This window comes from Notamacropus eugenii, chromosome 4 (genome assembly GCF_028372415.1).
Source record: "Notamacropus eugenii isolate mMacEug1 chromosome 4, mMacEug1.pri_v2, whole genome shotgun sequence".
Classification (NCBI taxonomy): Eukaryota; Metazoa; Chordata; class Mammalia; order Diprotodontia; family Macropodidae; genus Notamacropus; species Notamacropus eugenii.
In genome coordinates this window covers 235294319-235317431 of record NC_092875.1, presented here as the reverse complement: position 1 = coordinate 235317431, position 23113 = coordinate 235294319, and the positions used below count along the sequence as shown (strand labels likewise).

The window sequence follows — 23113 nt, the reverse complement described above, 5'->3', positions numbered from 1 at the left end:
TGAAGAAGGCATATATTTTAAAGTCTGTCCAATAGTGGGAGCAAATTTACACTAAGGAAAGGTAGCTGAAAGATAACGTGAAACTAACTGTCCCTCATGGAGACAAAACAAATTTAGCCAAACCCAGTCCTTCTTGAAGCAAACTATCGCTCACTTAGTATGTGCCTGTCACCTAGTAAGCACTTAATAAATGCTTGTTGACCTAACTTGAAGCTCCCTGGAGAGCAAATATTGGGGTCTATTTTTACCACTTTCATTAACTCATTGAGCAAGAACCAAGGAAGTCTAAGAATGTTTGTGCAAAGAAAAAGAATAATGCTTTATTCTTTTAATTTACAGATATTTCCTAATGTTTCTCCCCTTCTGGTTGCCTTTATTATACTGTCTATATCTATATAATTGTCAGATGGATAATTGCAATAGGATTTCAAAGCAGAGACCCATCATTTCAGTGTGGGCTAGTCAGATAAGAGTTAACAGAAAGGTTGCTATGTAAGCTGAGTATTGAAAGAAAGATAAGTGAAGAGGAAGGGAAAAGGAATTCTATGGGAGTGGACTGGTAACGGTGAAAAAAACATGGGGAAAGTATGACACTTTCTGCAAAAAATAAAACAGCTTGACTGTAATAGAATTCTTATAGGGAAGTAATGAAACAAGGCTGGAGAAGGTACATTGATACCTAACTAATTGGACCTCCTAAAACAGGATATGAAATAGGGACATTATGTTAAAAGTAATGTGACAGTGATGATTTTTGTGTAAGGGAGTACAGGACTGAGTGGAAATGTAAGAGGCTGAAGGTAGAAGTACTATCTAGGATGCCATTGAGACAATAGTAAGCGGTCCAAGAAAGAAGGGGTAAGAGCCTGAACTAGATTAACACAGAAAGGGCTGCATATGAAAGAAATTAGGAAGGAAGAGTCAATAGGACTTGGTGCTTGAATATGGGATCAGAAAGTGAGAGCGAAGAGTCAATAATGACTCAAGTTTTAGGCCTACTACCGTAAATGCAAATCAAGAGAAGAAACTATTTTAGGCAGAAAGTTGAGTTCAGTTTTAGACACACTGATTTTCAAATATCAACAAGATATTTATGGGGTCTACTTGGAAATGGGGAAGGGAGGAAAGGAGAAAAGGAGTGAGAGAGAGAGAGAGAGAGCACACAAATGTATGACAGAACTTGTAGATTTGGAAATCTTCCACATTTCAGTTCATCCAATAATCAATATTTATTTAGCATCAGGTACTTTGCTTTTCTCTAAAATAGGAAAAAATTAACAAATAATCGTTGCCTTCAATAGAGCTAATATTCTGTTGAGGGAGACCATGTGCCCATGTATAACTGTGTACAAAATAAACACTAAGTTGTTAAATTTAAGATAGTGAGTGAAGATCCTAGCAGTGGAAGAATAAACTTGGGCATTGTGCTGAAGGAAAGGTGGGATGCTGTGAAGTGTACAAAAAGGGGCCATTCGTTGTTGCCTTTCAGGAATGTATCTGGGCTGCTATAAAGGCCCTGAGTTGGGAGAGAGAATATCACGTGAAGAGAACAAAGAAAAAACCAGTTCATCTAGACCATAGAGTTCAAGAAAGAGAGTAATATAAAATGAGGCTGGGAAGATGAGGTAGATGACCAAATTATAAAGGGCTTCAAAAGCCAGGAGTTCATATTTTAACCTAGAAGCAATAGAGAGCCATTGAAGCCATTGCATAGAGAAGTAACAGGTTCAGAAGGCAGATATATGGTAGATTGATTGGGACAGGGAGGGATTTGAGTCATTAAGACCGATTATGAACTCACTGCAGTAGTCTAAGTGAGAGATGATATGGGTTGGAACCACAGCCATAATTATGTCAGTAGAGAAGAGTTGAAACCAGATTGGGAAGACTTAAAGTGAGTTAGTATCAGTTCTTAAATCAGTTCTTAAAGACTGCTAGTTCAAGAGTGAAAGTCAGAGGAAAATGTTAGCTGGTTGGTAGCAATACACTCAGGTCTTTTAAGACTGTAGTCTAGAGCTAGGTTGAATATACTAGAATCACAGATGTCTAACTTAATGGGTTATCCTGACATCTAAAAATAGAGATCGAGGCAATTATCTTTTTTTTTTTGCAGGTCAGCTTAAGCATATGACAGAGAATACTTTGTGAGTAAAATCCATTAAAGGGTTAATATCCTGAATATTCTGCTAGTCTGATCATGTCAAGCATGGATGTGATTAAAGTATAGAGCAAACATTTTCTTGCTAAAGCTTAGTTGATTCGATCTAAATATTCTTTCAGAGGTCTTCTTAATTATAATGATATGGTATAAACATAAGAAAAAAAAGAATGTCAATTATCACTTTGTATAATAACAGTGTTAGTGTTCATGTACATAAATTACAAGTGAGTCTACCAATTTAAGAGCAAAAAAAAGGTGCTTGGTTTTGCAATTTAAAACTTTTGAATCGATTCCTAATTTAGAAATTATGTCATTAAAACCAGCAGAAGTCAGCAATCACCACTGAAAGCTCCTATTTTGGAACGTGTGATGAACTCATTTTGGAGGTTTAAGTTAAAAAAAATAAGTAGCATTTGACAGGACAAAATTTAAAGACTCATCTTTTCTTCACATCAATTTTTGTAAGAGTTGTTGTTTCGTCTTTATGGGATGTTCCTTCCATTCATATCTATTAAGTGTCTAGGGGGAGATTAGAACCTACATATTCCTGATTTCAAGTCCAATGCTTTATACCATGCAACCTCTCAGTTCAAATCACATGACCTTAATGACATGAATTTTCAAGGCACAAAAGAAGTCAGCCTGTGGTGACCAACCTTTCAGCGATGGACCCTTGGGTAGTGAACAAGGCCTCATAGTTAAGAGATTCTCTATCTCTGGCTCATCAGATTTGCCAGATGGCAGTCTACCCACGGGCACTTCCACATACCAATAAGGCATCAGAGTAGAACCTGAATAAAGGGCTTTCTTCCTATGTCTATACATTTGGTTGAGTTCACATTTCGGTCCAAAGTAAAACCTACAGTCTCAAATGATAAGCAGAATTACTGAAGAGAACAAGAGATTCAATTTCAAGTACAAATGCCCTGGCTTTCTTTGTGGCAGAACATCTAAAATTACCCTTGCTATCAGAAGATGACCATCTTCTAATGCGTAGAGTCTAATAATAGCTGCATTGATTAGAAATGAAACTAGAAGCATATTGGGACCTTTTCTTGTGCAGTTAATTGTATTTTTTGTTCAAGTGGTAGCATGATTTAGACATTTTGAAGGCAAACAAATTCAAGGTATTAGCTTAAGCCTGGACTCATCTTTAGCACCATAAACTATATCTGGCCCTAAGTTCCTCTGTCTATAAAAGTTATAACTCATAACTGTCTTGGCTGAATTCCTGTGTCCCTTCATTGGATTCAGAATTTGAAGAGTCTGAAAAAGCAGGATAGCTTATCATAAAATGTCTGACAGTACATACATCAGAAGGGTTTATTGGATAAAGATGCAATCTTGTCCATCTGCTCAAGATGTTTTATCACATTCTTATTCTTTTGCAGATCACCTACAAGGCAGTCAGTTCCTTTGACCCAGAAATAGATTTATCCAATCAAAGTGGAAGAGTTTCAAAGCTGGGAAATGAAACTCATTTCCTTTTCTTTGGACTGTATCCGGGCACCACATACTCCTTTACTATCCGAGCAAGCACAGCCAAGGGCTTTGGACCTCCAGCAACAAACCAATTTACCACAAAAATATCAGGTACTGTTGAAAGTGAATGACTGTGTCCTTCATCAAAAGCAGTGTCATCCTTCAGATGCTAAGTAAACAGTTCTTTTTCAGAGTGATGGCTAGACAAAAAGACATTTTGAAATGTTTGAAATTTTGGGATGTCCAACAGTCAGATTTGTGGGACTCATGAGATTACCTTTTCAAAATTGTGTAACTCATAATTTATGGAAGCACAGAAATGAAGAGGGTAGAACAATGTCTGCTGCTATTTCAGCATTTAGCATTAGGGTTTTGGAAGTGAGACAGAGGGTTCTGCTTAGTGTTCATTCATCCCTTACACAATTCTGAATTAACACAGACAGTGCTGGAAAATTTCAGTAAAGAGCCATGGACAATTGAGAACTCAGCAGAAATGCCTTTCTGTTATGTGGATGGAGTTTGCTTATAGAGGGCAGCAACCTCTCAGGGTAATTCCTTCTCTAATAGACATACAAGATGAAGGATGAAGACTGACAGCTCAAGACATAGTTACCTCTAACTTTTTAGCTCTGGAAATTCAGCTGTACTTCCCTTCAGTGGCCAGCATTTTAAATGTGTTTACAAAGATGTATAATTATGTGGGAGGTATTTTTGTGGTGATTTTTTTTTTCATTTCTGTTTGGGGAATTAAGTTGGGCATCTGCTGTGAGATACACAGCTCCAAAGAGTTCTTGAAATTTTTCAAAACTTGTAAGCAGTAGGGTGCCTATTTCTCATTTTGGAAGGAAGTCACAGTCAGATGATACCACATTTTCAGGTAGGGCAGTGTTTTTAGTTTGATTCCTACTCATCACTACTGGTTTTATTAAACTTTTGGTGGATAATTGAAAGTGAGAAAACACTGCTAATTTTCCAGCTCGTTTTTGATGGGGTGACGTTTAAGGTTTCTTTTTGATCAGTTGTCACTCAAAGGATAAATTTATGATGTATAGGCCAACATAAATAATTTCGAATCTGAATTCAAATGTGATTGTAAATTTGATATAAAATGATCATGACAGAGGTAGGGAAAAAGAATAAACAATGAATAAGCTGAATAGGACTTTGGGAATGTAGAATTCACCATAAAACTCCCAGAAACACTACTAACAGAATATAATAGGACTAAGAAATAGTTCATGGATTTTCTAGACAATACACAAGATTTTTTTGTTAAATACCTTAAAGTAGTGGTTCTAAAATTTATCAATTCAGTTTAAGAAACTTCAATTAATACAATGTGCTGAGCACTGTGCTAGGCACCAGGCTGTAAAACTAAAATGAAACCCTCATGGGCTCACACTCTACTGATCCTTCTCACTGAATACTTTTGCCTATGGATGTATTTTCCTTCCTTGTTTCTTTAATCATCCCTTCACAGAAGGAGCTCACATGAATTAGCAGTCTTCTTTGTAAATAATACTAAGATCACTATCAAAAAGATTTTGAAGGCCTTTTCAGTTTTCTGCCTGTGCTCATAATAGAACCAAAGGCTATTTGAGGAGATCCTTGGTAAAAGGAACTTGGGTACAGATAACATTACCTAACCTATTTGATAGCCACCATACCTCAAACTTAGCAACAGCTTCCAACCTCCCTGAGGGCTCTTTGGGCATCTGGACCCACAATCTGAAGAATATTATTTATAGCAAAAGTATACTGAAATTTAATTTTTCTGCTCTTAACACGCTTTTGAAATTGTCCTGGGAATATAGATAGTTACATCTGAACTCCTGTGTGAAAAAAAGAATGCAAAATAGAAGGGATTCACCCATTGTGTCTTCTGCCTGGCTTTCTTTAGATACACATTTGGGGCAAATGTAAGTAAAGTCTTTTCATGGTCATGGCCACCACTTCAGAGCTCTGTATTTTTCATGTGCTCTTTGCCATGGAAAGAAGACTGAAAAAAAGAAAATATTCAAGAAAATGTAAATCTGCAACCAAGTAAAATGAGTGTCTCTCTCTCTCTCCCGTCTCTCTCCCCCCCTCTCCTCCTCACTTCTCTGTCTCTGTCTCTCTGTCTCTCTATCTGTCTCTCTCCCTCTCCCTTTCTCTCTCCCTCTCCCTCTCCCTCTCCCTGTCCCTCTCTCTCTCCTTATCCTTTTGCAGCTCCTTCAATGCCAGCGTATGAACTGGAGACACCACTGAATCAAACTGATAATACTGTAACAGTTTTGCTGAAGCCTGCCCAGAGTCGAGGGGCTCCTGTCAGGTATGGGCCAGGGGGTGTGGGTGCAGGAGCAAGGAATTTTCTGGATATTAACATCCAATTGATTAATTTATTGACTCTGATTCTTAGGGATTTTTTTCCACCCAGCAGCCAGCTTGTAAACTCGTATCTTTATTAGCTCTAATTAAATTAAATAGCTAAGGAAAAATGAAAGTGCTTTGATGTTGGCTGCTCAATTATTGTTTAAAGGATTTGATCCAGATGCAAGTGGCTTGTTCTTTGAAGATAAGGAACAAAGCCCCAGCCCTTGTTGGGTGGGTGGTTTTTTTTACTTCTGAAGGTAATTGCTTGACTGCAGTATTTAGAGTTCAAGAGCAAATTACATTTATTGTCCTGAACCATCTATTTTTAATAATCTCTCATTTTTGTTTACCTCAGAATTTTAAGTCCATTCAATTTTAGTGAAATAATTATTTTTTGAGTATAAAATGATGTCTTAAAATATATATAATATATATATACACATATGCATATGTACGTAAAAATATGTAGGAAAGACAATATTGGAACGAAAAAGATTGTAGAATCTATATCTTACTGGATTTGAGTGTTTTTTTTCTTTTTTACTCCAAGTGTTAATGGTCATAAATCATTATTCTGTGATGCTTTGTATTTTATATCCTGGCATAAGAATATATGTAAATCTTACAGTCAGTAGAATTAAAGAAATCTGTTTATCATAGGAAAGAGCAGGAGAATGCTGAAATGCCCTAAATATGAATTTGACATACCTCATTAATCTGTATAAATGAAATGTCTGCTTGTTCTGTAGGAAATTTAAACTCTTTACCTTTGAATTACAAGGAAGAATTTTCTTGATAATTAATATGTGTCATTACTTCAAGAAAAAATTACCCTCAGAATTAAGAGCTATAAAAATTTCGTGTGCCCATATTGCTGCAAGATTTTGATAATTTTAGTTCATTTTTGATACATGATTCTATCCCATCACAAAGGGATGGAAATGTCATGCTGTGAATTTTCTCTAACAGTATCAAAGCCTTTCTAAGACCAATTAGATTACTTTTTGTTTTACATAAAATATCTGGTCTATATTCCAGAGAATAGAAGACCTGTTGACATTTAAATCAAACATTTGTGATAGAGTGATTTTCTCCTAAAAAAGTTTGCCATAGAGAAAAGATGAGGCAATAAACCCAGATGGAGTATCTGAGCTAATCCAAGGCTTCAGAATTATAGAGGAATTGCTAGAGATTTTTATATAAAAGGTCTGAAGATAGTAGGAAAATGTTTTTGCTTCATCTTATTATCCAGTTGTGCCCAATGGGAAAGCACTTTAAAACTGTAGATACGCCTTATCATTGTAAGACAAATTATCATCATCATTATCATCACAGTCATCAATGTAAACAGAGATTTTTAGGGTTACCTATCTAGTCGAGAAGTGGAATAGAATGAGTTTTGGGCCTACAATCGAGAGAGATGAGTATAAATTCCAAATATGACATTTACTAGCTTTGTGACGGTGGCCACGTCATTTGTTGTCCCAGGATCTTAGTTTTTAATATGAAAAATGGGGATTATACATAACAGCCACCTCGCTGGATAGTTCTGAGGATCAAATGAGTTAACGTATGCAGTATATAAATATATACTCTCTTTTTATAATTGTTATGAGTTCAACGGATTACATACTTTCTTTGACAAATGATTGGCTCTAATATGGATTTTATTGGTTTTTCAGGGCTCAGGGTTACAGTCTATGAGTAAAGAACAAAAATAAAGTCATAAGATTTAGAGTGAGAGAGGAAGGACCCTTTTCTTTATCTACAGCTAACTCACTCAAATGGAGATTAATGTATAGCCCTGGTTCCACTAGCATTATGATTGAACTAGCTTTTCTAAACTAAGCTGAACGCCATGAGCATTCATAAGAAATCATAAGTTATGTTTTTGCTGAAATTAAAAGGATTTTCAGGAGGTCACTCATTCTTAGCTCTTCCAAATTGTACTACACTTTAGTATCCAAGAAAAGAGGGTTCCTAACCTGTTGATCGCATCCTCTCCTGCCTCCTTTGTCTTGCTCCATTCTATCCTCCTTTTAACATTTTCCTGAATGTTCAAGTCCTACAGAAAATTCAGCAAATATTTATTAGATAACTGCTATGTCTAAAGAATGGTGAAGGATGTTAGGAAGATGCAAAATTTGGAAAAGACATGGTCTGTGCCTTCATGGACCATCACTTACTGGGAAAATGATTTGTCCCGTCTCTTCAAAAAGGTAGTAATATCTTTTATTTCACCATAATTGCTTTTAAACAACTATATTTCTTCCCAATAACAAAATAATGTTACTAGAACATCTTAAATTTAAGTAAATTGGCATTTTTTTGTGCTTGTTTTTAAAAGTGAATTTTTAAGGATATGTATATACATATAAATACCCATGTATGTATATATTTGTGTACATGAGTACATATGTGTATACACACATACACACTGTATAAATAGAGGGAAGGTTAGGTTAGCATATGAATAGTGGGTCAAGTAAGGGGATAGAGAACGTGCTGAATGTCATTGGTAGAAAGTAGAACAGGTAGAACTTGGGAGTTCCCTATACCAGTGAAATGACAGGTACATTCTCAATTCCTAATAAAGTTATAGAACTTTACAGAAATATATATAGTACAAAGTGTAAACTACTGCATGATAAGCGTGTATCAGACAGGATCAAACTATATCCAAGTCTAAGGGGAAAACAGTCATGTGAGAGATGATTATTAATAACCAGTGATTTGAGGAGATCCATAATTCCCCCCTTTATCTAAAGTTCTGATTTAAAAAATTGAGTCTCTTGAAGAACGTTACTGATAATGAGATTGGGCTAATTTTCTTAACAATCTTGTTCAGAGCCCACCAAGGTGGGGATGGCATTGTGCTCTACTCAGGTTTGGGTGGGGATAAAATCTTTGAATAAATTACCCAAAGCAAGAGCTCATTTGAACAGGTTTAGACCCTCATTGTAATATTCATTCTTTCATTAATTGTGAACCAATCAAAATTGATTGCCACACTCAGGAACACTTCTTTCCTTATGGTATGAGCCAATGATCATCTTTGGTCTAAGAGAGAGACAGCTAAATCACTCTCCTTTTTTAAATAAACATGCTGACATTATTAATAAAATGATGAAATTACCCAGAAATTCTATCTTTTGAACTTTTTTAACATCACATGACTGATTATAGAGAATCATAGAGGCCTCCTGGAGTAGGTGGCATATTTTTTATTTATTTAAAACATTGGATTTAGTTCCTGACTTAAATAGAAGAGAAACTTTTCCATTAGGAAAGCTGAATTTTCTTAATAGACATTCAGGATTAACTCACAGTAAACTTATTTCAGCATCACCTGTCATACGTTACCTTTTTGTTTCCGTTAAAAAGTAGATGTTCCCTTTAAGGAGATTAGTGGTATGTTAGGCCATAATGAGACTGATTATCTCTTGAATGGAGAGAAGATCTAGTTGAAGTGGTTAGTTTGGAAATTGTAGCCATAATACCCTAAAGCTAAGTGGAGTATTTTAAAATCCCAAGAATTCATTTGCTCTTTGGGGATATAAGAACACTGATTAGGGTGGTAAAAGGGATTTTAAACACAAAGCTACAGAGTAGACAAAAACAGATGAACACATCTGGAGATTTATAAAACACTCATGTAATCAAACACAAGAAAGTGCTCCCCAAGCGGATATGATAAATAGAAGAAAGAATAGAAATGAAAGGGAGCATCTGTTTACTTGCCCAGATTGTGCTTAGTATTATGTTTTCAAAGATACTGTGGTTGTACAGTTTCCAAAACCCATGCTTTTCATTGATTTTATTTTTTTCTTTAATCTATATTCATTGGTGTTGAAAATTTGGCCATATCTCATTTACACTCTTCACTAAGTAAGGTGGCTGTGGATCGATCGACTCTCCTCTAGTCACCCCGGCTTGGTTAATGCAGATTCTTGAAACTGCCCTGAACTCACGGTTTAAATGATTGTTGTCTTTTTATTGATCAGCACATCAGTCCTATCACCTAAAAGTATTTAATTCTTGAGATAGATGAGAGGAACACAAATTCCAGCAGTCAAGTCATTAACTCAAAGACTTAGGGGGTCAGGATGTTTTACCTCTCAGATTGGGTTCAACTTTCATTCATCCATATGACAGAAAAACCTTGCATTTCTTTTCCTTATTTAGAATCATCTCTTCTTCACCGCTGTTCAATAAATATACATACAATCTTTGGAAAGATTTTTGACAGATGTGTAAGTTGCTTGAAATAAAGGATAGATTTTACAGAAGTTGTGCTTTTGTAATATTAACAACAACAAGAAAATTTTCTTGTGTTTTTTCTACTTGTAATACTTATCTCATCTACTGTGTAGTTCAGTCTCCTTGATTAATAATGGGCTTTCTATTTATTCTACTAATGGTTTATAGCAGAGACAATATATAGGAATGATTTGTCATTTTTATTCCTCAAGTGGTGGGGTGTTTATTTCACCATAATTGCTTTGAAACAAACTGCATTTCTTCCGAGTGATAGTACCATTCTGGAACACATTTTTGTTGTTTTTCAGTCATTTCAGTTGTGTCTAATTCTACATGACCTCATTTGGGGTTTTCTTGGCAAAGATACTGATGTAGGTTACCATTTCCTTCTCCAGTGCATTTTAGAGATGAGGAAACTGCGGCAAATAGGGATAAAAGTGACTTGCCCAGAGTCACTCACACATCTAGTAAGTGCCTGAGGTTAGATTTGATTCCAGGCCTGGAGCTCTATCCACTGTGCCACCTAGCTGCCCCACTAAAACACATTAGAGTTTAATACTTTGGCCTTTTGTTGGCATTGATTTTTGTTTCAACTGTACTGTTTTAGGGATAGTGTCTCTTTTTCTTTTGGTATAGGCCACTGAGTTGAAAACATCTTTTAGAGGTTATTCATTTTCCTTAAAAAAACCCTATGCACACATATGTGTGTATGCATGTATATATATATATGTGTGTGTGTGTATGTGTGTATGTAATACACACATACATACACACAAACACACATAAAACAAAAATTCCTAAAAAGTTGAAGGGTTTCAAAAATGTTGGGTGCTGTTGAGTTTCCTAAAAATTTATAACTACATTTATTTTAACACTTTATTTTTAGTGATATATTTACCTTACAATGTAACACCTTGGCCTGTCCACCCAATCACTGGGTGTTTCTGATTAAATATCAATTTGTTTAGGTGGTCTAGCTAGCTATGTATACTCCAGTGGATCTTTAAGCTTATCTGTGTGGATGTATACTCTAATAGTAACATTACAACATATCCATGCCTACGTATGTATGCTTTGCAGCTTTTGTCGTGGCCTGAGTTCACAAATACACTGGTAAATATACAAACAACCCGTGAAACAAAATGATGGATGGATCTCTCTCTTTCTCTCTCTCTCACTCACACAGATCATATAATGTATATGTGTGTATACATGTATATATAATGTATACTATAATATAAACTATTATGCTACAAATTAAGCTATCTACAAATAGCTTATACAAATAAGAATACAAATAGAATGTATCTTTATATAGTTACATATAGAATTGTTCTTTATATCCATATTTATAGATGTACTCTATAAGACATTCTATAGATAGAGGTAGATATGGGTATCTATCTAGAGACTATATTCTATGCATTTTGTATTCTATTCTATATATTAAGAATATATCTCTATATAAGTATATAGAGATGTAACTTTATTTTGTAGCACACAGGAGAGAAAGTTTGAGGAATTGGAATCACTTATTGATATACATCATGGTCACACCTTTGTTGTACACATCACACTGTGCTCTGATTCCTAAATAAAGATTTAGTTTTTGCTTCACTGAGGATAAGATAAGGCAATTATTCACATTTTCTTTATGTAATTTCTTAGAGCATTACTGGTAACTTTGTGGCTTATATCACCATATAAACTAGTTAAGCTTACTGTAAAATCACAGTGTGTGAGCACAGACTTTGCTTTTATCCTGAGCCAGCCATTGACGCATTATGCCCTGGCCTCAGGGGATTGGACAGGAGAGCCAGAGGTGAATCAGGGGACACTGTAATGCCACTACTAAAAAAACAGTTCATTGCTCTTGGCAATAGGACATCATCATTATCATACTCACAAGACCCTTGTTTTTGAATGTTTTCTGTTACTGGAGTTAGATTTTGGGGGTATATAGGACAACCTTGGTTTGGAAAATGGTCATTTAGTCAATACAAAGCAATTATAAATGCAGATAGTTGGGGATCATAATCAGTCTATATATCTGTTCACCCATGTTTATGCCAAACCCGACAGAAGAATCACATTTTTATTTGTTTTCCCTCCTGAATTTTAAATTGCCTACATAAGGTAAATTAATATAAAAAAAAACACATACATGGTTTCAGCCTTCCATTTACTTAAGTAACTAAAAAGTAATATTGGAGAAAGATGTTAAGAAAATAAATTATTTATAGGAATATACATATTTGTATCTCATCACCATCTTTGTGTGTGTGTGTGTGTGTGTGTGTGTGTGTACACATATATACACACACAGAGTCATCCCTATATATGAGGCAACAAATTCATGCAAAGTCTCTCTTGGAATTTTTAAGAATTTTTTTTAATACCTAAGAGTACTCTTGTAAGTATCCTCATGGAAAGTATAATGCACTCTCAAATTTCAAAGCTTTAGTCAAGCTTTGCATGAAAGATTGTTAGAATGTCATTGCCCCATTAGAAGTTATGTAGCAAAAAATTCCACGTCTTAGATCTTAAGAAGTCTCTTTACATTCTTCTGCGCATTTTCTTTACTAAGCCCAGATTGAAACAACATTATAAAGTACTATGTGTTTTCAGCACCTTCATCCTCTTACCATGTAGTCTTTTAGATTTTAGATTTTCCATATATCTTCAATGTGCCTTGACATCTACGATTGCTCCATACTAGTATTCTATCCCTCTTTCTATTTTTTTGAAAAATTTTTTATATATTTTTTTAAATTACATATAAAAACTATCTTTAACTTTTTTTTTATTTTGAGTTCCAAATCCTTACCTTCCCTCTGCTCTCCCCTTCCTGGGATAGCAAGCAATTAAATATAGATTGTACATATGTAGCCATGCGAAACTTATTTCTGTATTAGTCATGTTGCAAGAGAAAAATCACACACACACACAAAAGAAAAAGACAGTTTTTAAAAAGTATGCTTCAATCCGCATTCAGACTCTTATCAATTCTTTCTCTGGGGGTAGATAGCATTTTTTAATCCTAAGTCCTTCAGAATTGTCTTGGATCATTGTAGTGTTGAGAATAGTTAATTCATTCATAGCTGATCATGGTAAAATATTGCTGTTACTGTGTATAATGGTCTCCTGGTTCTGCTCACTTCACTTTGCATCGTCATTTAAGTCTTTCAAGGATTTTTCTGAAAGCATCTTGGTCATCATTTCTTAACAGCACCTCAGTATTCCATCACTTTCATATACCACATCTTATTCAGCCATTCCCCAGCTGATGGCTTCATCCCTCTTTCTGATCCACCACTCACATGCTACTTCCTTACCATCATTATGACTATACAGGACTTGCATTTTTTCAATGTTATCACTTCCTCCCTCATCCTTTACCACTAATCAAACTTCTCTGCCCTGTATCTTTTCATTTCAAGACCCAGTATTGCAGTTGTTTAGTGTGATTCACCAATTCATTCTAAGGTGCTTGTGGGAGAAGACTAGGCACAGTCTCTTGGTTTTCAGTAATTTGCATTTTAATAATGATTTTCTGGAGGCAGCTACCCCACCTTTGTTCCCTAAACCAAAGGAATTCTGATCTACAGAGTAAAGGGAATTGACTGGAAGCTTTTGAAGGTCCCTTTTCAGCTTGAGCTGGTCATGCCCTCCTTCTGATACTACATTCCATTTACATTGCATATATCTTGTATGTACATAATTATTTTAAAATTCTCTTCCCTCTTAGAATGTGAGTTCCTTGAAGGTAGGAACCTTATTTTTGCCTTTCTTTGAATCTCCAGGACTTATCATAATGACTGACATGTATTAAACACTTAATATATGATTGTCGAGTGCTTTTTATAAAAATTTTGATGGTGTGAATGAACAGTAAGTACAGTGAAATCTTTTATACTTTGTAACTTTCAATAAAATTTGCCATCACACAGGCATTGCCCTAAGAGCTGGAGATACAAAGGAAGGTATCGATAGTTCCTGACCTCAAGAGACTTACAACATAGTTGTTGGGGGAGACAACAACTATGTACGAACAAGATATGATATATTACAGGCAGTCTGAGAGGGAGGTACTTCAACACAGTGTTGCTTGCTCCCTTAAGTGCACAAGCTTCCCAGTTCCCTATCCTAATCTTCTCCTTTACTCCATCTTGGCTACACACCAATGTTCCACTTCTGTATTCACGGACTTCAAAATTCCTTTATCTGATAACATTTTTATTGTTTCATCTTCTCCTTTTCCTTTCTGTTCTCCTGATGTACACTGACCCTTACGTAGACAGTCTGTTGTCAAATCTTGTTGGCTGTGCCTTCACATTTCTTCCTCTTCACTGACATGGGCACCATCCTGATGCCAGGTCTCTGTTCTCTGTTGGCTGGTCCGTTGTCATAGTCTGCTAGTTGATTTACCTGACTCAAATCTTTATCCTCTCCTATTCATCTTCTATTCAGCTACACATTTATTGTCCTTAAGTTTAACTGTTTCATGTTTCCCATTGGCCACCCCCAAAAGAGGTTCAGTGATTCCCAGTTACGTCCAGGATCAAATTAAAATCTCTTTCTCATTTGAAACTCTTTAACACCAGGATCTTTTCTGTCCTTCAAGTCTATAATGATAATGATGATGATGATGATAATAATAACTAACACTAATATAATGTTTTTAAATAGCAATGTATGATTGATAATTAATATAATGAAATATATTAACAAGTTATACAATGTTCACGTTAAATAGTAACACTTAGTACTTAGTAATATTAAGGTACTAATAATTAATAAAATTCCTCCGAAACATTTATCTCATTTTATCATCATCACCACAACCTGGGAAATAAATGCTATTTTAATCCCCATTTTGCAGATCAGAAAAATGAGCTGAACAGAAGTTGTCTTGAGGTCACACAATAACGGCCTGAGGTCAAATTTGAACTCAGGTATATCCAGGTCTAACGTTATAGATATTATAGCTATTCCTAAAACTTCTAGTGCTTGACTCTCTTTCACATACTCTGTGATCCAGTTACAGTGAGCTCCTCCTGTCCTTCCCCTTATTACTAGCCATTGAATATGTCTGGAGTGCTCCTCACCCTGGCCTCCTGGCTTCCTTTAAGACTCAGGTTCAAATTCTACCTTTTATAGGAAATAAATCCTGGTCAACCCTCTCCCCCCATCCTTCCTGTACCACTGCTAGTCCCTTCTCTCTAAGATTACCTTCCATTTACATCATATATATCTCAAGTTAGGGGCAGCTAGGTGGTGCAGTGGGTAGAGCACCAGTGCAGGAGTCAGGAGGACCTGAGTTCAAATCTCACCTCAGACACTTGACACTCACTAGCTGTGTGACCTTGGGCAAGTCACTTAACCCCAATTGCCTCATCCTGGGTCATCTCCAGTCATCCTGATGAATATCTGGTCACTGGATTCAGATGGCTCTGGAGGAGAGGTGAGGCTGGTGACCTGCACAGCCCTCCCTCACTCAAAACAAAGTCAAGTGCAAGTCATGTCATTATTTCTCTGATGGTGAGGTCTTCTTTGGCAACGAAGGATGAACACACATATTTCTCAAGCATATATTGTTATTTACAAGTTGTTTCCTCCATTAAAATGGAAGGGCAGGAATTATCCCTAACACTTAGCATGGTTATTGGAATACAGCAAATATTTCACAAAATGTTATTGATTGAATCACTAACTGTATTAGATAAAACTTACCTAAGTGAGCAAAATTGGTCTTTTTTTAAATTAACACAGAAACGGAGAAGATTCTACTCATGTGTCAATGTTGAATTTTGCCTAAGACTTTTTTCAGCAAAAATTTGCACTGTTTGAGCATCTGTGAAGTGGTCCATTTAAATTTCTACAAAAGTTGAACCTTAAACACCAGAAAATACCAAAAAGCATTTTAAGATTCTAAATATTTGTGGGAACGATCAGCAAATAGTTTGTTACATAGATTAGATATTTCCTGACGTTCCTTTCTCATGGCAGTGCGTCTGTCTTCTCCATACCTTTCTATTGTCAGTTCATCATAATTGGAATCCTCTTTCCTCTTCCACTTCTGCCTCTTGGAATCCCTAATGTCTTTCAGAATTCAGCTAAAGAACTACCTTCATGTGAAATCTTTCTCATCCCTCAAGCTGCTAATGCGCTTACTACCCAAACTACGTTTTATTCATTTGGTGTAGATTCTGCACATACCTTTATATGTATTTGTTTTCAATAGAATGTGAGCTTCTTGAGAACAGGCACTGTTTTACCATCATTATTGTATGCCTAGTGCTGCACAAAATATCTCAGTGCTGGAGCTGGAATCAGGAAGACATGAGTTCAAATTCAGCTTCAGACACTTACTGGCCTTATAACCCAGGGAAAGTTGTGTAGTCTATGCCTCAGTTTCCTCATCTGTAAAATGAGGAGAATAACTGCACCTACCTCCAAAACTTGCCATGGAAATAAAATGAGTTAATATTTGCAACGTGCTTGGCAAAACTTAATGTGTTATAAAATGTGAGTTGTTATTAATTATAGAACATTAGTTATCATTTATTAGAGGTCAAATCTGGTGTGACTCTGGGCAAGTTTCTTCACCCTGTTTATCTCAGTTTCGTCTTATTTAAAATGAGTTGGAGAAGAAAATGGTGAACCATTCTAGTATCTCTGGCAAGAAAACCTTACATAAGATCATGAAGAGTTGGACACAAATGAAAAACGACTGAACAACAGTTAAACATGTTTATTGTTTGAGCTAAAAGTTCAGAGTAAAAATGAACAGGGGCAGCCTGATAAAATGGAGGGAATAATAGATTTGGAGTCAGAGGAGACAGATTACCCCCTTTATAAACCTGAATAAGTAGTTTAACTTCATTGGGCCTCAGTTTTCTTATTTGTAAAAAGAGAGTGGTAGACTAGATGATCTCAAAGATTCCTTTCATCCTTGAATTCTGATAGCTTTTGTTTTCTAAGACCCTTTCTATGTCTAAAAATTCTAAGATGCTATGCCAAAGGGGAAAAGATTTCATTGTATTCAAGTAGCATATCCTAGTAAAAACCCTTTAGGAGATAAATTGCCATCCTAATTGTTAAAATGAAATTGCCAGTCTTACACCTTAGATTACTGCAAATTATGTCTTCAATACATAAAATTCTGTCTATGAGATAGATAATGGGCCTGACGCTATCAAGGAGAAAGGAATAAATTGTTTTTGAAGAGACATTAATGCCAATTTCCCATTTAGTTGCACTGGGAAAACTGGACAAAATGATTTTGCAACTCCAGAAATTGAGCAGTTTATTACCATGTCTTCAGCAAGATTAGACAAAATGCATCTAGCTATCTGAGCTCCTTTTGGGTAAAGAGTGCCAGATAAATGTAAGTTATCAGTTTTTATGATTAATCATGATTAAAAAATAATAAAAGCAGAAACATTTTAGTATATTAGGAAAAGAAAATAAATATGTTGTCTAATAAAAGTAATTATTGTTGGTATCAGTAAATGAGGTTTTAGTAAATCATTCAAAGTTGCCCAACTAATTTTCTAACAGGTCTCTAAAAATTATGCAAAAACTTCCAACGTACTAGGGTTTTTAAATGCTTGATTTGAAGTAAACATTTAATGCCTATTGTTGTCCCTCTTTCTTAGAAATCTTCTGAAAGTCCTTTCCCTACGTATACTTGCTCATCCATGCCCCCTCCCCCCCACATATATATGTATATATATGTGTATAAATATACATATATATGTGTATATATATATATATATACATATATATGTGTGTATATATATGTGCATATATATATATATATATATATATATATATATATATATATATATATATATATATATATATATATATATATATATATATATATATATATATATATAGTGTAAGTTGTCTTGTGCTGGAGAAAACCTGGATATTCTTTGCTTTTATTGTAAGCACTACCATTGTTAATGCTCTCAACCCGATAATGCTAAGAGTTAGCTTTGTGACAGTAAATATCATTTTTAATATAGAAGGAATCTGTTATATGATGTATGAACACACCTCCAGAAGGAATGCTGACAATGCATTTATGAAGTCATGAGGAGAGAATCATTGACCAGTTTTTTAGAAAAACAGTGATACTTTGAAGTAACCAAGTTCTTCTCACTTTCATTTCCTTCTATCTGCAAAGAAATAATGGTTTTCTGTGAAAAGCAAATGCCTGAAATTGGAAGTACAGATTATATGAAAGTCTTTGAATATCATTATCACTAGATGCTATAAACTGTCTTTCGTGATTTGTCCTTCATTCTCTAAGAGGACCATGACATCAGGGAGGTGATGCTATGACATGCAAGTGAATTTGATTTGTGTGAGGGAGGGCTCTGCAAAGTTACTAGTCTCACTTTCTCCTCCAAAGTCATCTCAGTCCAGTGGCCAGATATCAATCAGGATGACAAGAGATGGCCCAGGATGCAGTGGGAGACCTTGGCCCTTTTAAGCTAAGTTCTCACTTTGAGTGAGGCAATGCCTGTTCAGTAAATAGGCCTCTTTAAGAAGGGAGTTAAAGGATGGCCCTTTTAGTTACAAAAAAAATCAAACTGGGAGGGGAAGACCCTCAGGCACTGTACAAAGGTTCTAGAACTACAAAAATAAAAATGAAAACATAGTTGCCATAAATTATAAACTCTTGAGGAGACATCATGTGGGTGTGCATGTGTGTATTCATATATATACACACGCATACTTTACACATACATACACACACACACACCCATATTGGAGAGAGAAATATTAGAAGTTCCAGGATTCAGTAAATGCTTTGTATAAAAAGTGGTGCTTCAAGTGAGTATTTTAAGGGGAAAAAAATGGAAATTCTTAGAGGCAAAGGTAAAGAAGAAGAGGTACATTCTAGGCAGGAGGGACAATTAGGGCAAAGACATGGAGATGGGAGATAGAGTCTTGTTTTTGAATTGCAAGAAGGAAGGTGGCGAGTGTAGGAGGGGCATAATGTCTATTTTGATGGGGGTTGGAGGCTAGATTGTGAAGGACTTCAGAGGCTAAACAAAGGAATTTGTCATTGATCCTAGAAGGTATTATTAAATCTTGGTTTTGTGTTTTGTTTTGTTTTAGTTTACTCATGTGGTCAGACCTTGATTTGATAAAATCACTTTTCCAGCTAGGTGGAAAAACGATTAGAAGAGATGGATCTTGGAGACTTTTGTGTGGCAATGGTATTGTCCTGGTGATGATCGATAATGAGAGCCTGAATCATTACCATGTGAACAGCGAGAAGGGGTTAAAAGTGAGAAATAGCGTAGAGGTAAAAAAAAAAAAGGCAAGATTTGGCAACAAGTATATTCGTGGTGAGGGAATAGTCAAGAATAATGCTAAGGATGTAAACCTGTGAGAATAAAAAAAATAAGAAGAGTGAATTTGGGAGTAAAAATAGCTGTAAGTTCTCTTTTATACATAGTGAGTTTGAAATATCCAATAGGAAGTTAGTGGTCTAGGAATAGAACTCAGGAGAGAGACTAAAATTGGATTTATAGATCTGGAAATAATTATATAGAGATGATAGTTAAACTCATGATAGCTAATATACTTACTAAGAAAAATAGTTTCAGTGAAGGAAAAAAAAAAGAGAGCCCAAGGCAGACCCTTAAAGTACAACTACAGTTTGGGGAAGTCAGTTGAATAGTGACCTGGTGGAGAAGACTGAGGAGTAATCAGAGGGGTAGGAGGAGAACTAGACAAAGAAAAAGATTGAATGTCAAACAGGATGGTTGAGTGACTTGTTGAAGGTCATACTACTGGTTAATAGAAGCACAGGCAATAGGAACCCAGGTCTTGGGACTCCCAGTCTTGGATTTCTTCTACTATATCATAAATTCAACTAGAGTTAAGTCTTATACACATGTTTTTATTTTTACAATCCATATAAAATGCATGTTTTCAAATAAAAAGAGCTCTCATGCTACAGTATTTCTGAAGCAATAGAAGTTCTTTGTAGTTGTGGTTTCTGTTGTTCTGAAAGTACTGCTCATCTACTAAAAAGTCTTGTAGTGACCAAAGAATTACGTGGACTTCATGTGGAGAAGAGTACATTTCAAGCATTCAGTCTTAGCCCAATTTTTATAAAGCAGGAGACCACAGTCTGGGTCTTACACAAATGAATTGTCACATCTTTATCTTATTAGTGAATGAATGTAGTGTTTTGGTTGAGTAAAGTTATTGCTAACTAAAAAAACAATTACCATAATATAATAACCTTAATTAGAACCAAGTTTTGTCTCTAGTAGACATTATATAAAATAGTCTATTGCTGCCCAATTCTCTTGAACTATAAATATTCTTATTTATTCTGAAAATTACATGACAGTGAGAAAGTACTCTTGTGAGAATAAATAACTTTTTCTCAATAATTTGATCATGGAATGAGGAAGCAGAACCTATTGTTACATAGGTAAGGCAGTAAAGAGTAGTATAACAGAGGGAAGGAAGTCAAGATGATAGAAGGCATAAACAGTGAGAATGAGGGGAGGCTGCTACTAAAAATCTCAAATAACACTTCTTCTTTAGTCATACAGAGAATAACCTTACAGCTTAAAACACAACTGCGTAAATATATTGGTGTAACTACTAAGATAAAACCTAATAAAAAAAAGACCCTATAAAACTTTGACATACAGTTGTCATTAAGGCAACTCGGTAACACAGTGGATAGATTGCTGGCCTTGAAGACAGGAGGATGTGAGTTCAAATGTGGGCTCAGACACATACCAGTTGTGTTACTCTAGGCAAGTCACAACTTCTATTTGCCTCAGTTTCCTCATCTGTACAATGACCTGGAGAAGGAAATGGCAGTATCTTTGCCAAGAAAATCTTAAAGGGATCATGAAGAGTCAGACTTATAATTGATTAAACAACAATAGTTTGCTTTTAAGAAATGAAACTAGTTTTACATTAGTTTGATATGTTAAAGTATGTTTAATAGCAACCCTAGATGTGCTACTAAAATGGTGCTCAAATAACTTAGAATCCAGTAGTATAGCATGCCAGCAGCAACTATAAGGAACTCAACTTTGAGGCATCTGATTTTTGAATGGTTATTATTTCCTAATACCCACTGCAGGCTAATATTCACCATCCTGCTGGTAGAGTTGAGAAAACTTTCCCCTTCTTTCTCTACCATATGAATTTTGTAATTTTTTTTCTATTTATAAAAGTAATCATTTGGTAATTTGGTTGGTATGTGCTATAGGTACAGTTCCAAAGTCAATGTCCTCTTAGTTCTTGTTGGAGTGAAGGGATACACTCCTGAGTCACTAAACATTTAACAAAGGAGGAAGTTTACGTTGCCCTAACAGCAAGGATATGCAACAAGGATACTGTGGTATTTAGCTGCTCTGAACACTACCATTCTATCTCTATCTGGAAATGCGTCTGATCAATCAGTCATCAGAATATACTGTCCTACCATAGTATGACACTGAATAAATAAATTAATTTATGTAGGCAAGTTTAGGAAAAAAATTAATTTTATTATACTGCCTCATCCTACTCATGAGTAATTAATATTTTCCCAGTTACATAGGTTTATCTTTATTACTTTAAACAGATTTTTGTAGTTGTAGTTCTAAAGTTCTTAAATGTAACCTGGAAGGTAGATTCCCAGGTATTTCATATAGTCTATAGTAATCTCAAATGGAAATTCTCTCTTTTGTGAAGTTTTATTAGTATTACATAGAAGTATTGACAATTTTGTGGATCTATTTTCTCTTCTACAATTTTCCTAAAATTATAAATTGTTTCAATTCATCCTTCTTCTGCTTCTTCCTTCTCCTGCTTCTTCTATTCCTTTATCTACTTTCTTTTTCTTGTCCTTTTGTTATAGCTAGCATTTCTAGTACTATGTGAAATAGAAGTGGTGACAGTGGAAATCCTTCTTTCACCCCTGAATTTATTGAAAATGATTCTAGTTTATCACCCTAACGAAAAGTTCTCTACTGTCTTTTTCTTGTCTTATTGTTATAGGTAGCGTTTCTACTACTGTGTCAAATAGAAATAGTGATAATGGAAATCCTAGTTTCATTCCTGAATTTATTAAAAATGATTCTAGTTTATTACCATAACAACTAGTTCTTGATTTTCAGTACATATTATATATCATTATTTTTCATGTTTCTAATTTCTTAACAGAAATAAATGTATTTTTTCAAAACCTTTCTTATATATACTGATATAATCATAAAGCTTTTCTTTTATTATTGACATGGTTAATTAAATTTATTCTTTTCTTAATGTTAAACTAACCCTGCATTCCTGTTATAAATCCATCCAAGTCAGAGTGTACAATCTTCTAGTATATTTTGTACTCTTTTTGATTATATTTTAATTAAATTTTTGAATCTATGTTCATTGCTGATATTAGGAGATTTTGCTCCAATGCTGTATTTGTAATTCTGTGTAAGCCTTTATGTTTCAAGCATGCCTCTTGAAAACATCATATTGTTGAATTTTTGCTTTCTAATCTGTTCTTCTACCTTCTTCCATTTTATGAGTGAGTTCATCCCATTCCCATAAATAGTTATGCTAGTTAGTTGTTTATTTCACTCCATTGTATTCTCTAATACTTTTATTCTCAATATTCCTTTTTTCCTGTTTGTTTCTATTTATTATCCTTTATTGTTTTCCTTTTAACCTTTTCTTCACTATCCCCTTTCTAAGCTTCAAGTTTTCTTGGTTTATGCTTTTCCCCATAATGTTCTCCCTCTTATATTTCCTTTTCCCCCCTCTCTTTTCTTATCAATACCCCTGATAAGTTGAATGTATTTCTACAACCAGCTCTTT

The 23113-nt window shown here is 35.1% G+C and overlaps 1 protein-coding gene across 8 annotated transcripts in view; it reads left to right on the top strand.

Annotated features, from left to right (window-relative positions):
• PTPRM (protein tyrosine phosphatase receptor type M) overlaps positions 1 to 23113 on the top strand; it is a 984934-nt gene that overhangs the window by 544330 nt on the left and 417491 nt on the right. For all 8 annotated transcript variants that reach the window (XM_072604258.1, XM_072604256.1, XM_072604255.1 and 5 more), the window contains 2 exons: positions 3553 to 3754; positions 5852 to 5954. In XM_072604258.1, coding sequence (XP_072460359.1) covers positions 3553 to 3754; positions 5852 to 5954 — 305 coding nt within the window. The remainder of the gene's footprint in view (positions 1 to 3552; positions 3755 to 5851; positions 5955 to 23113) is intronic.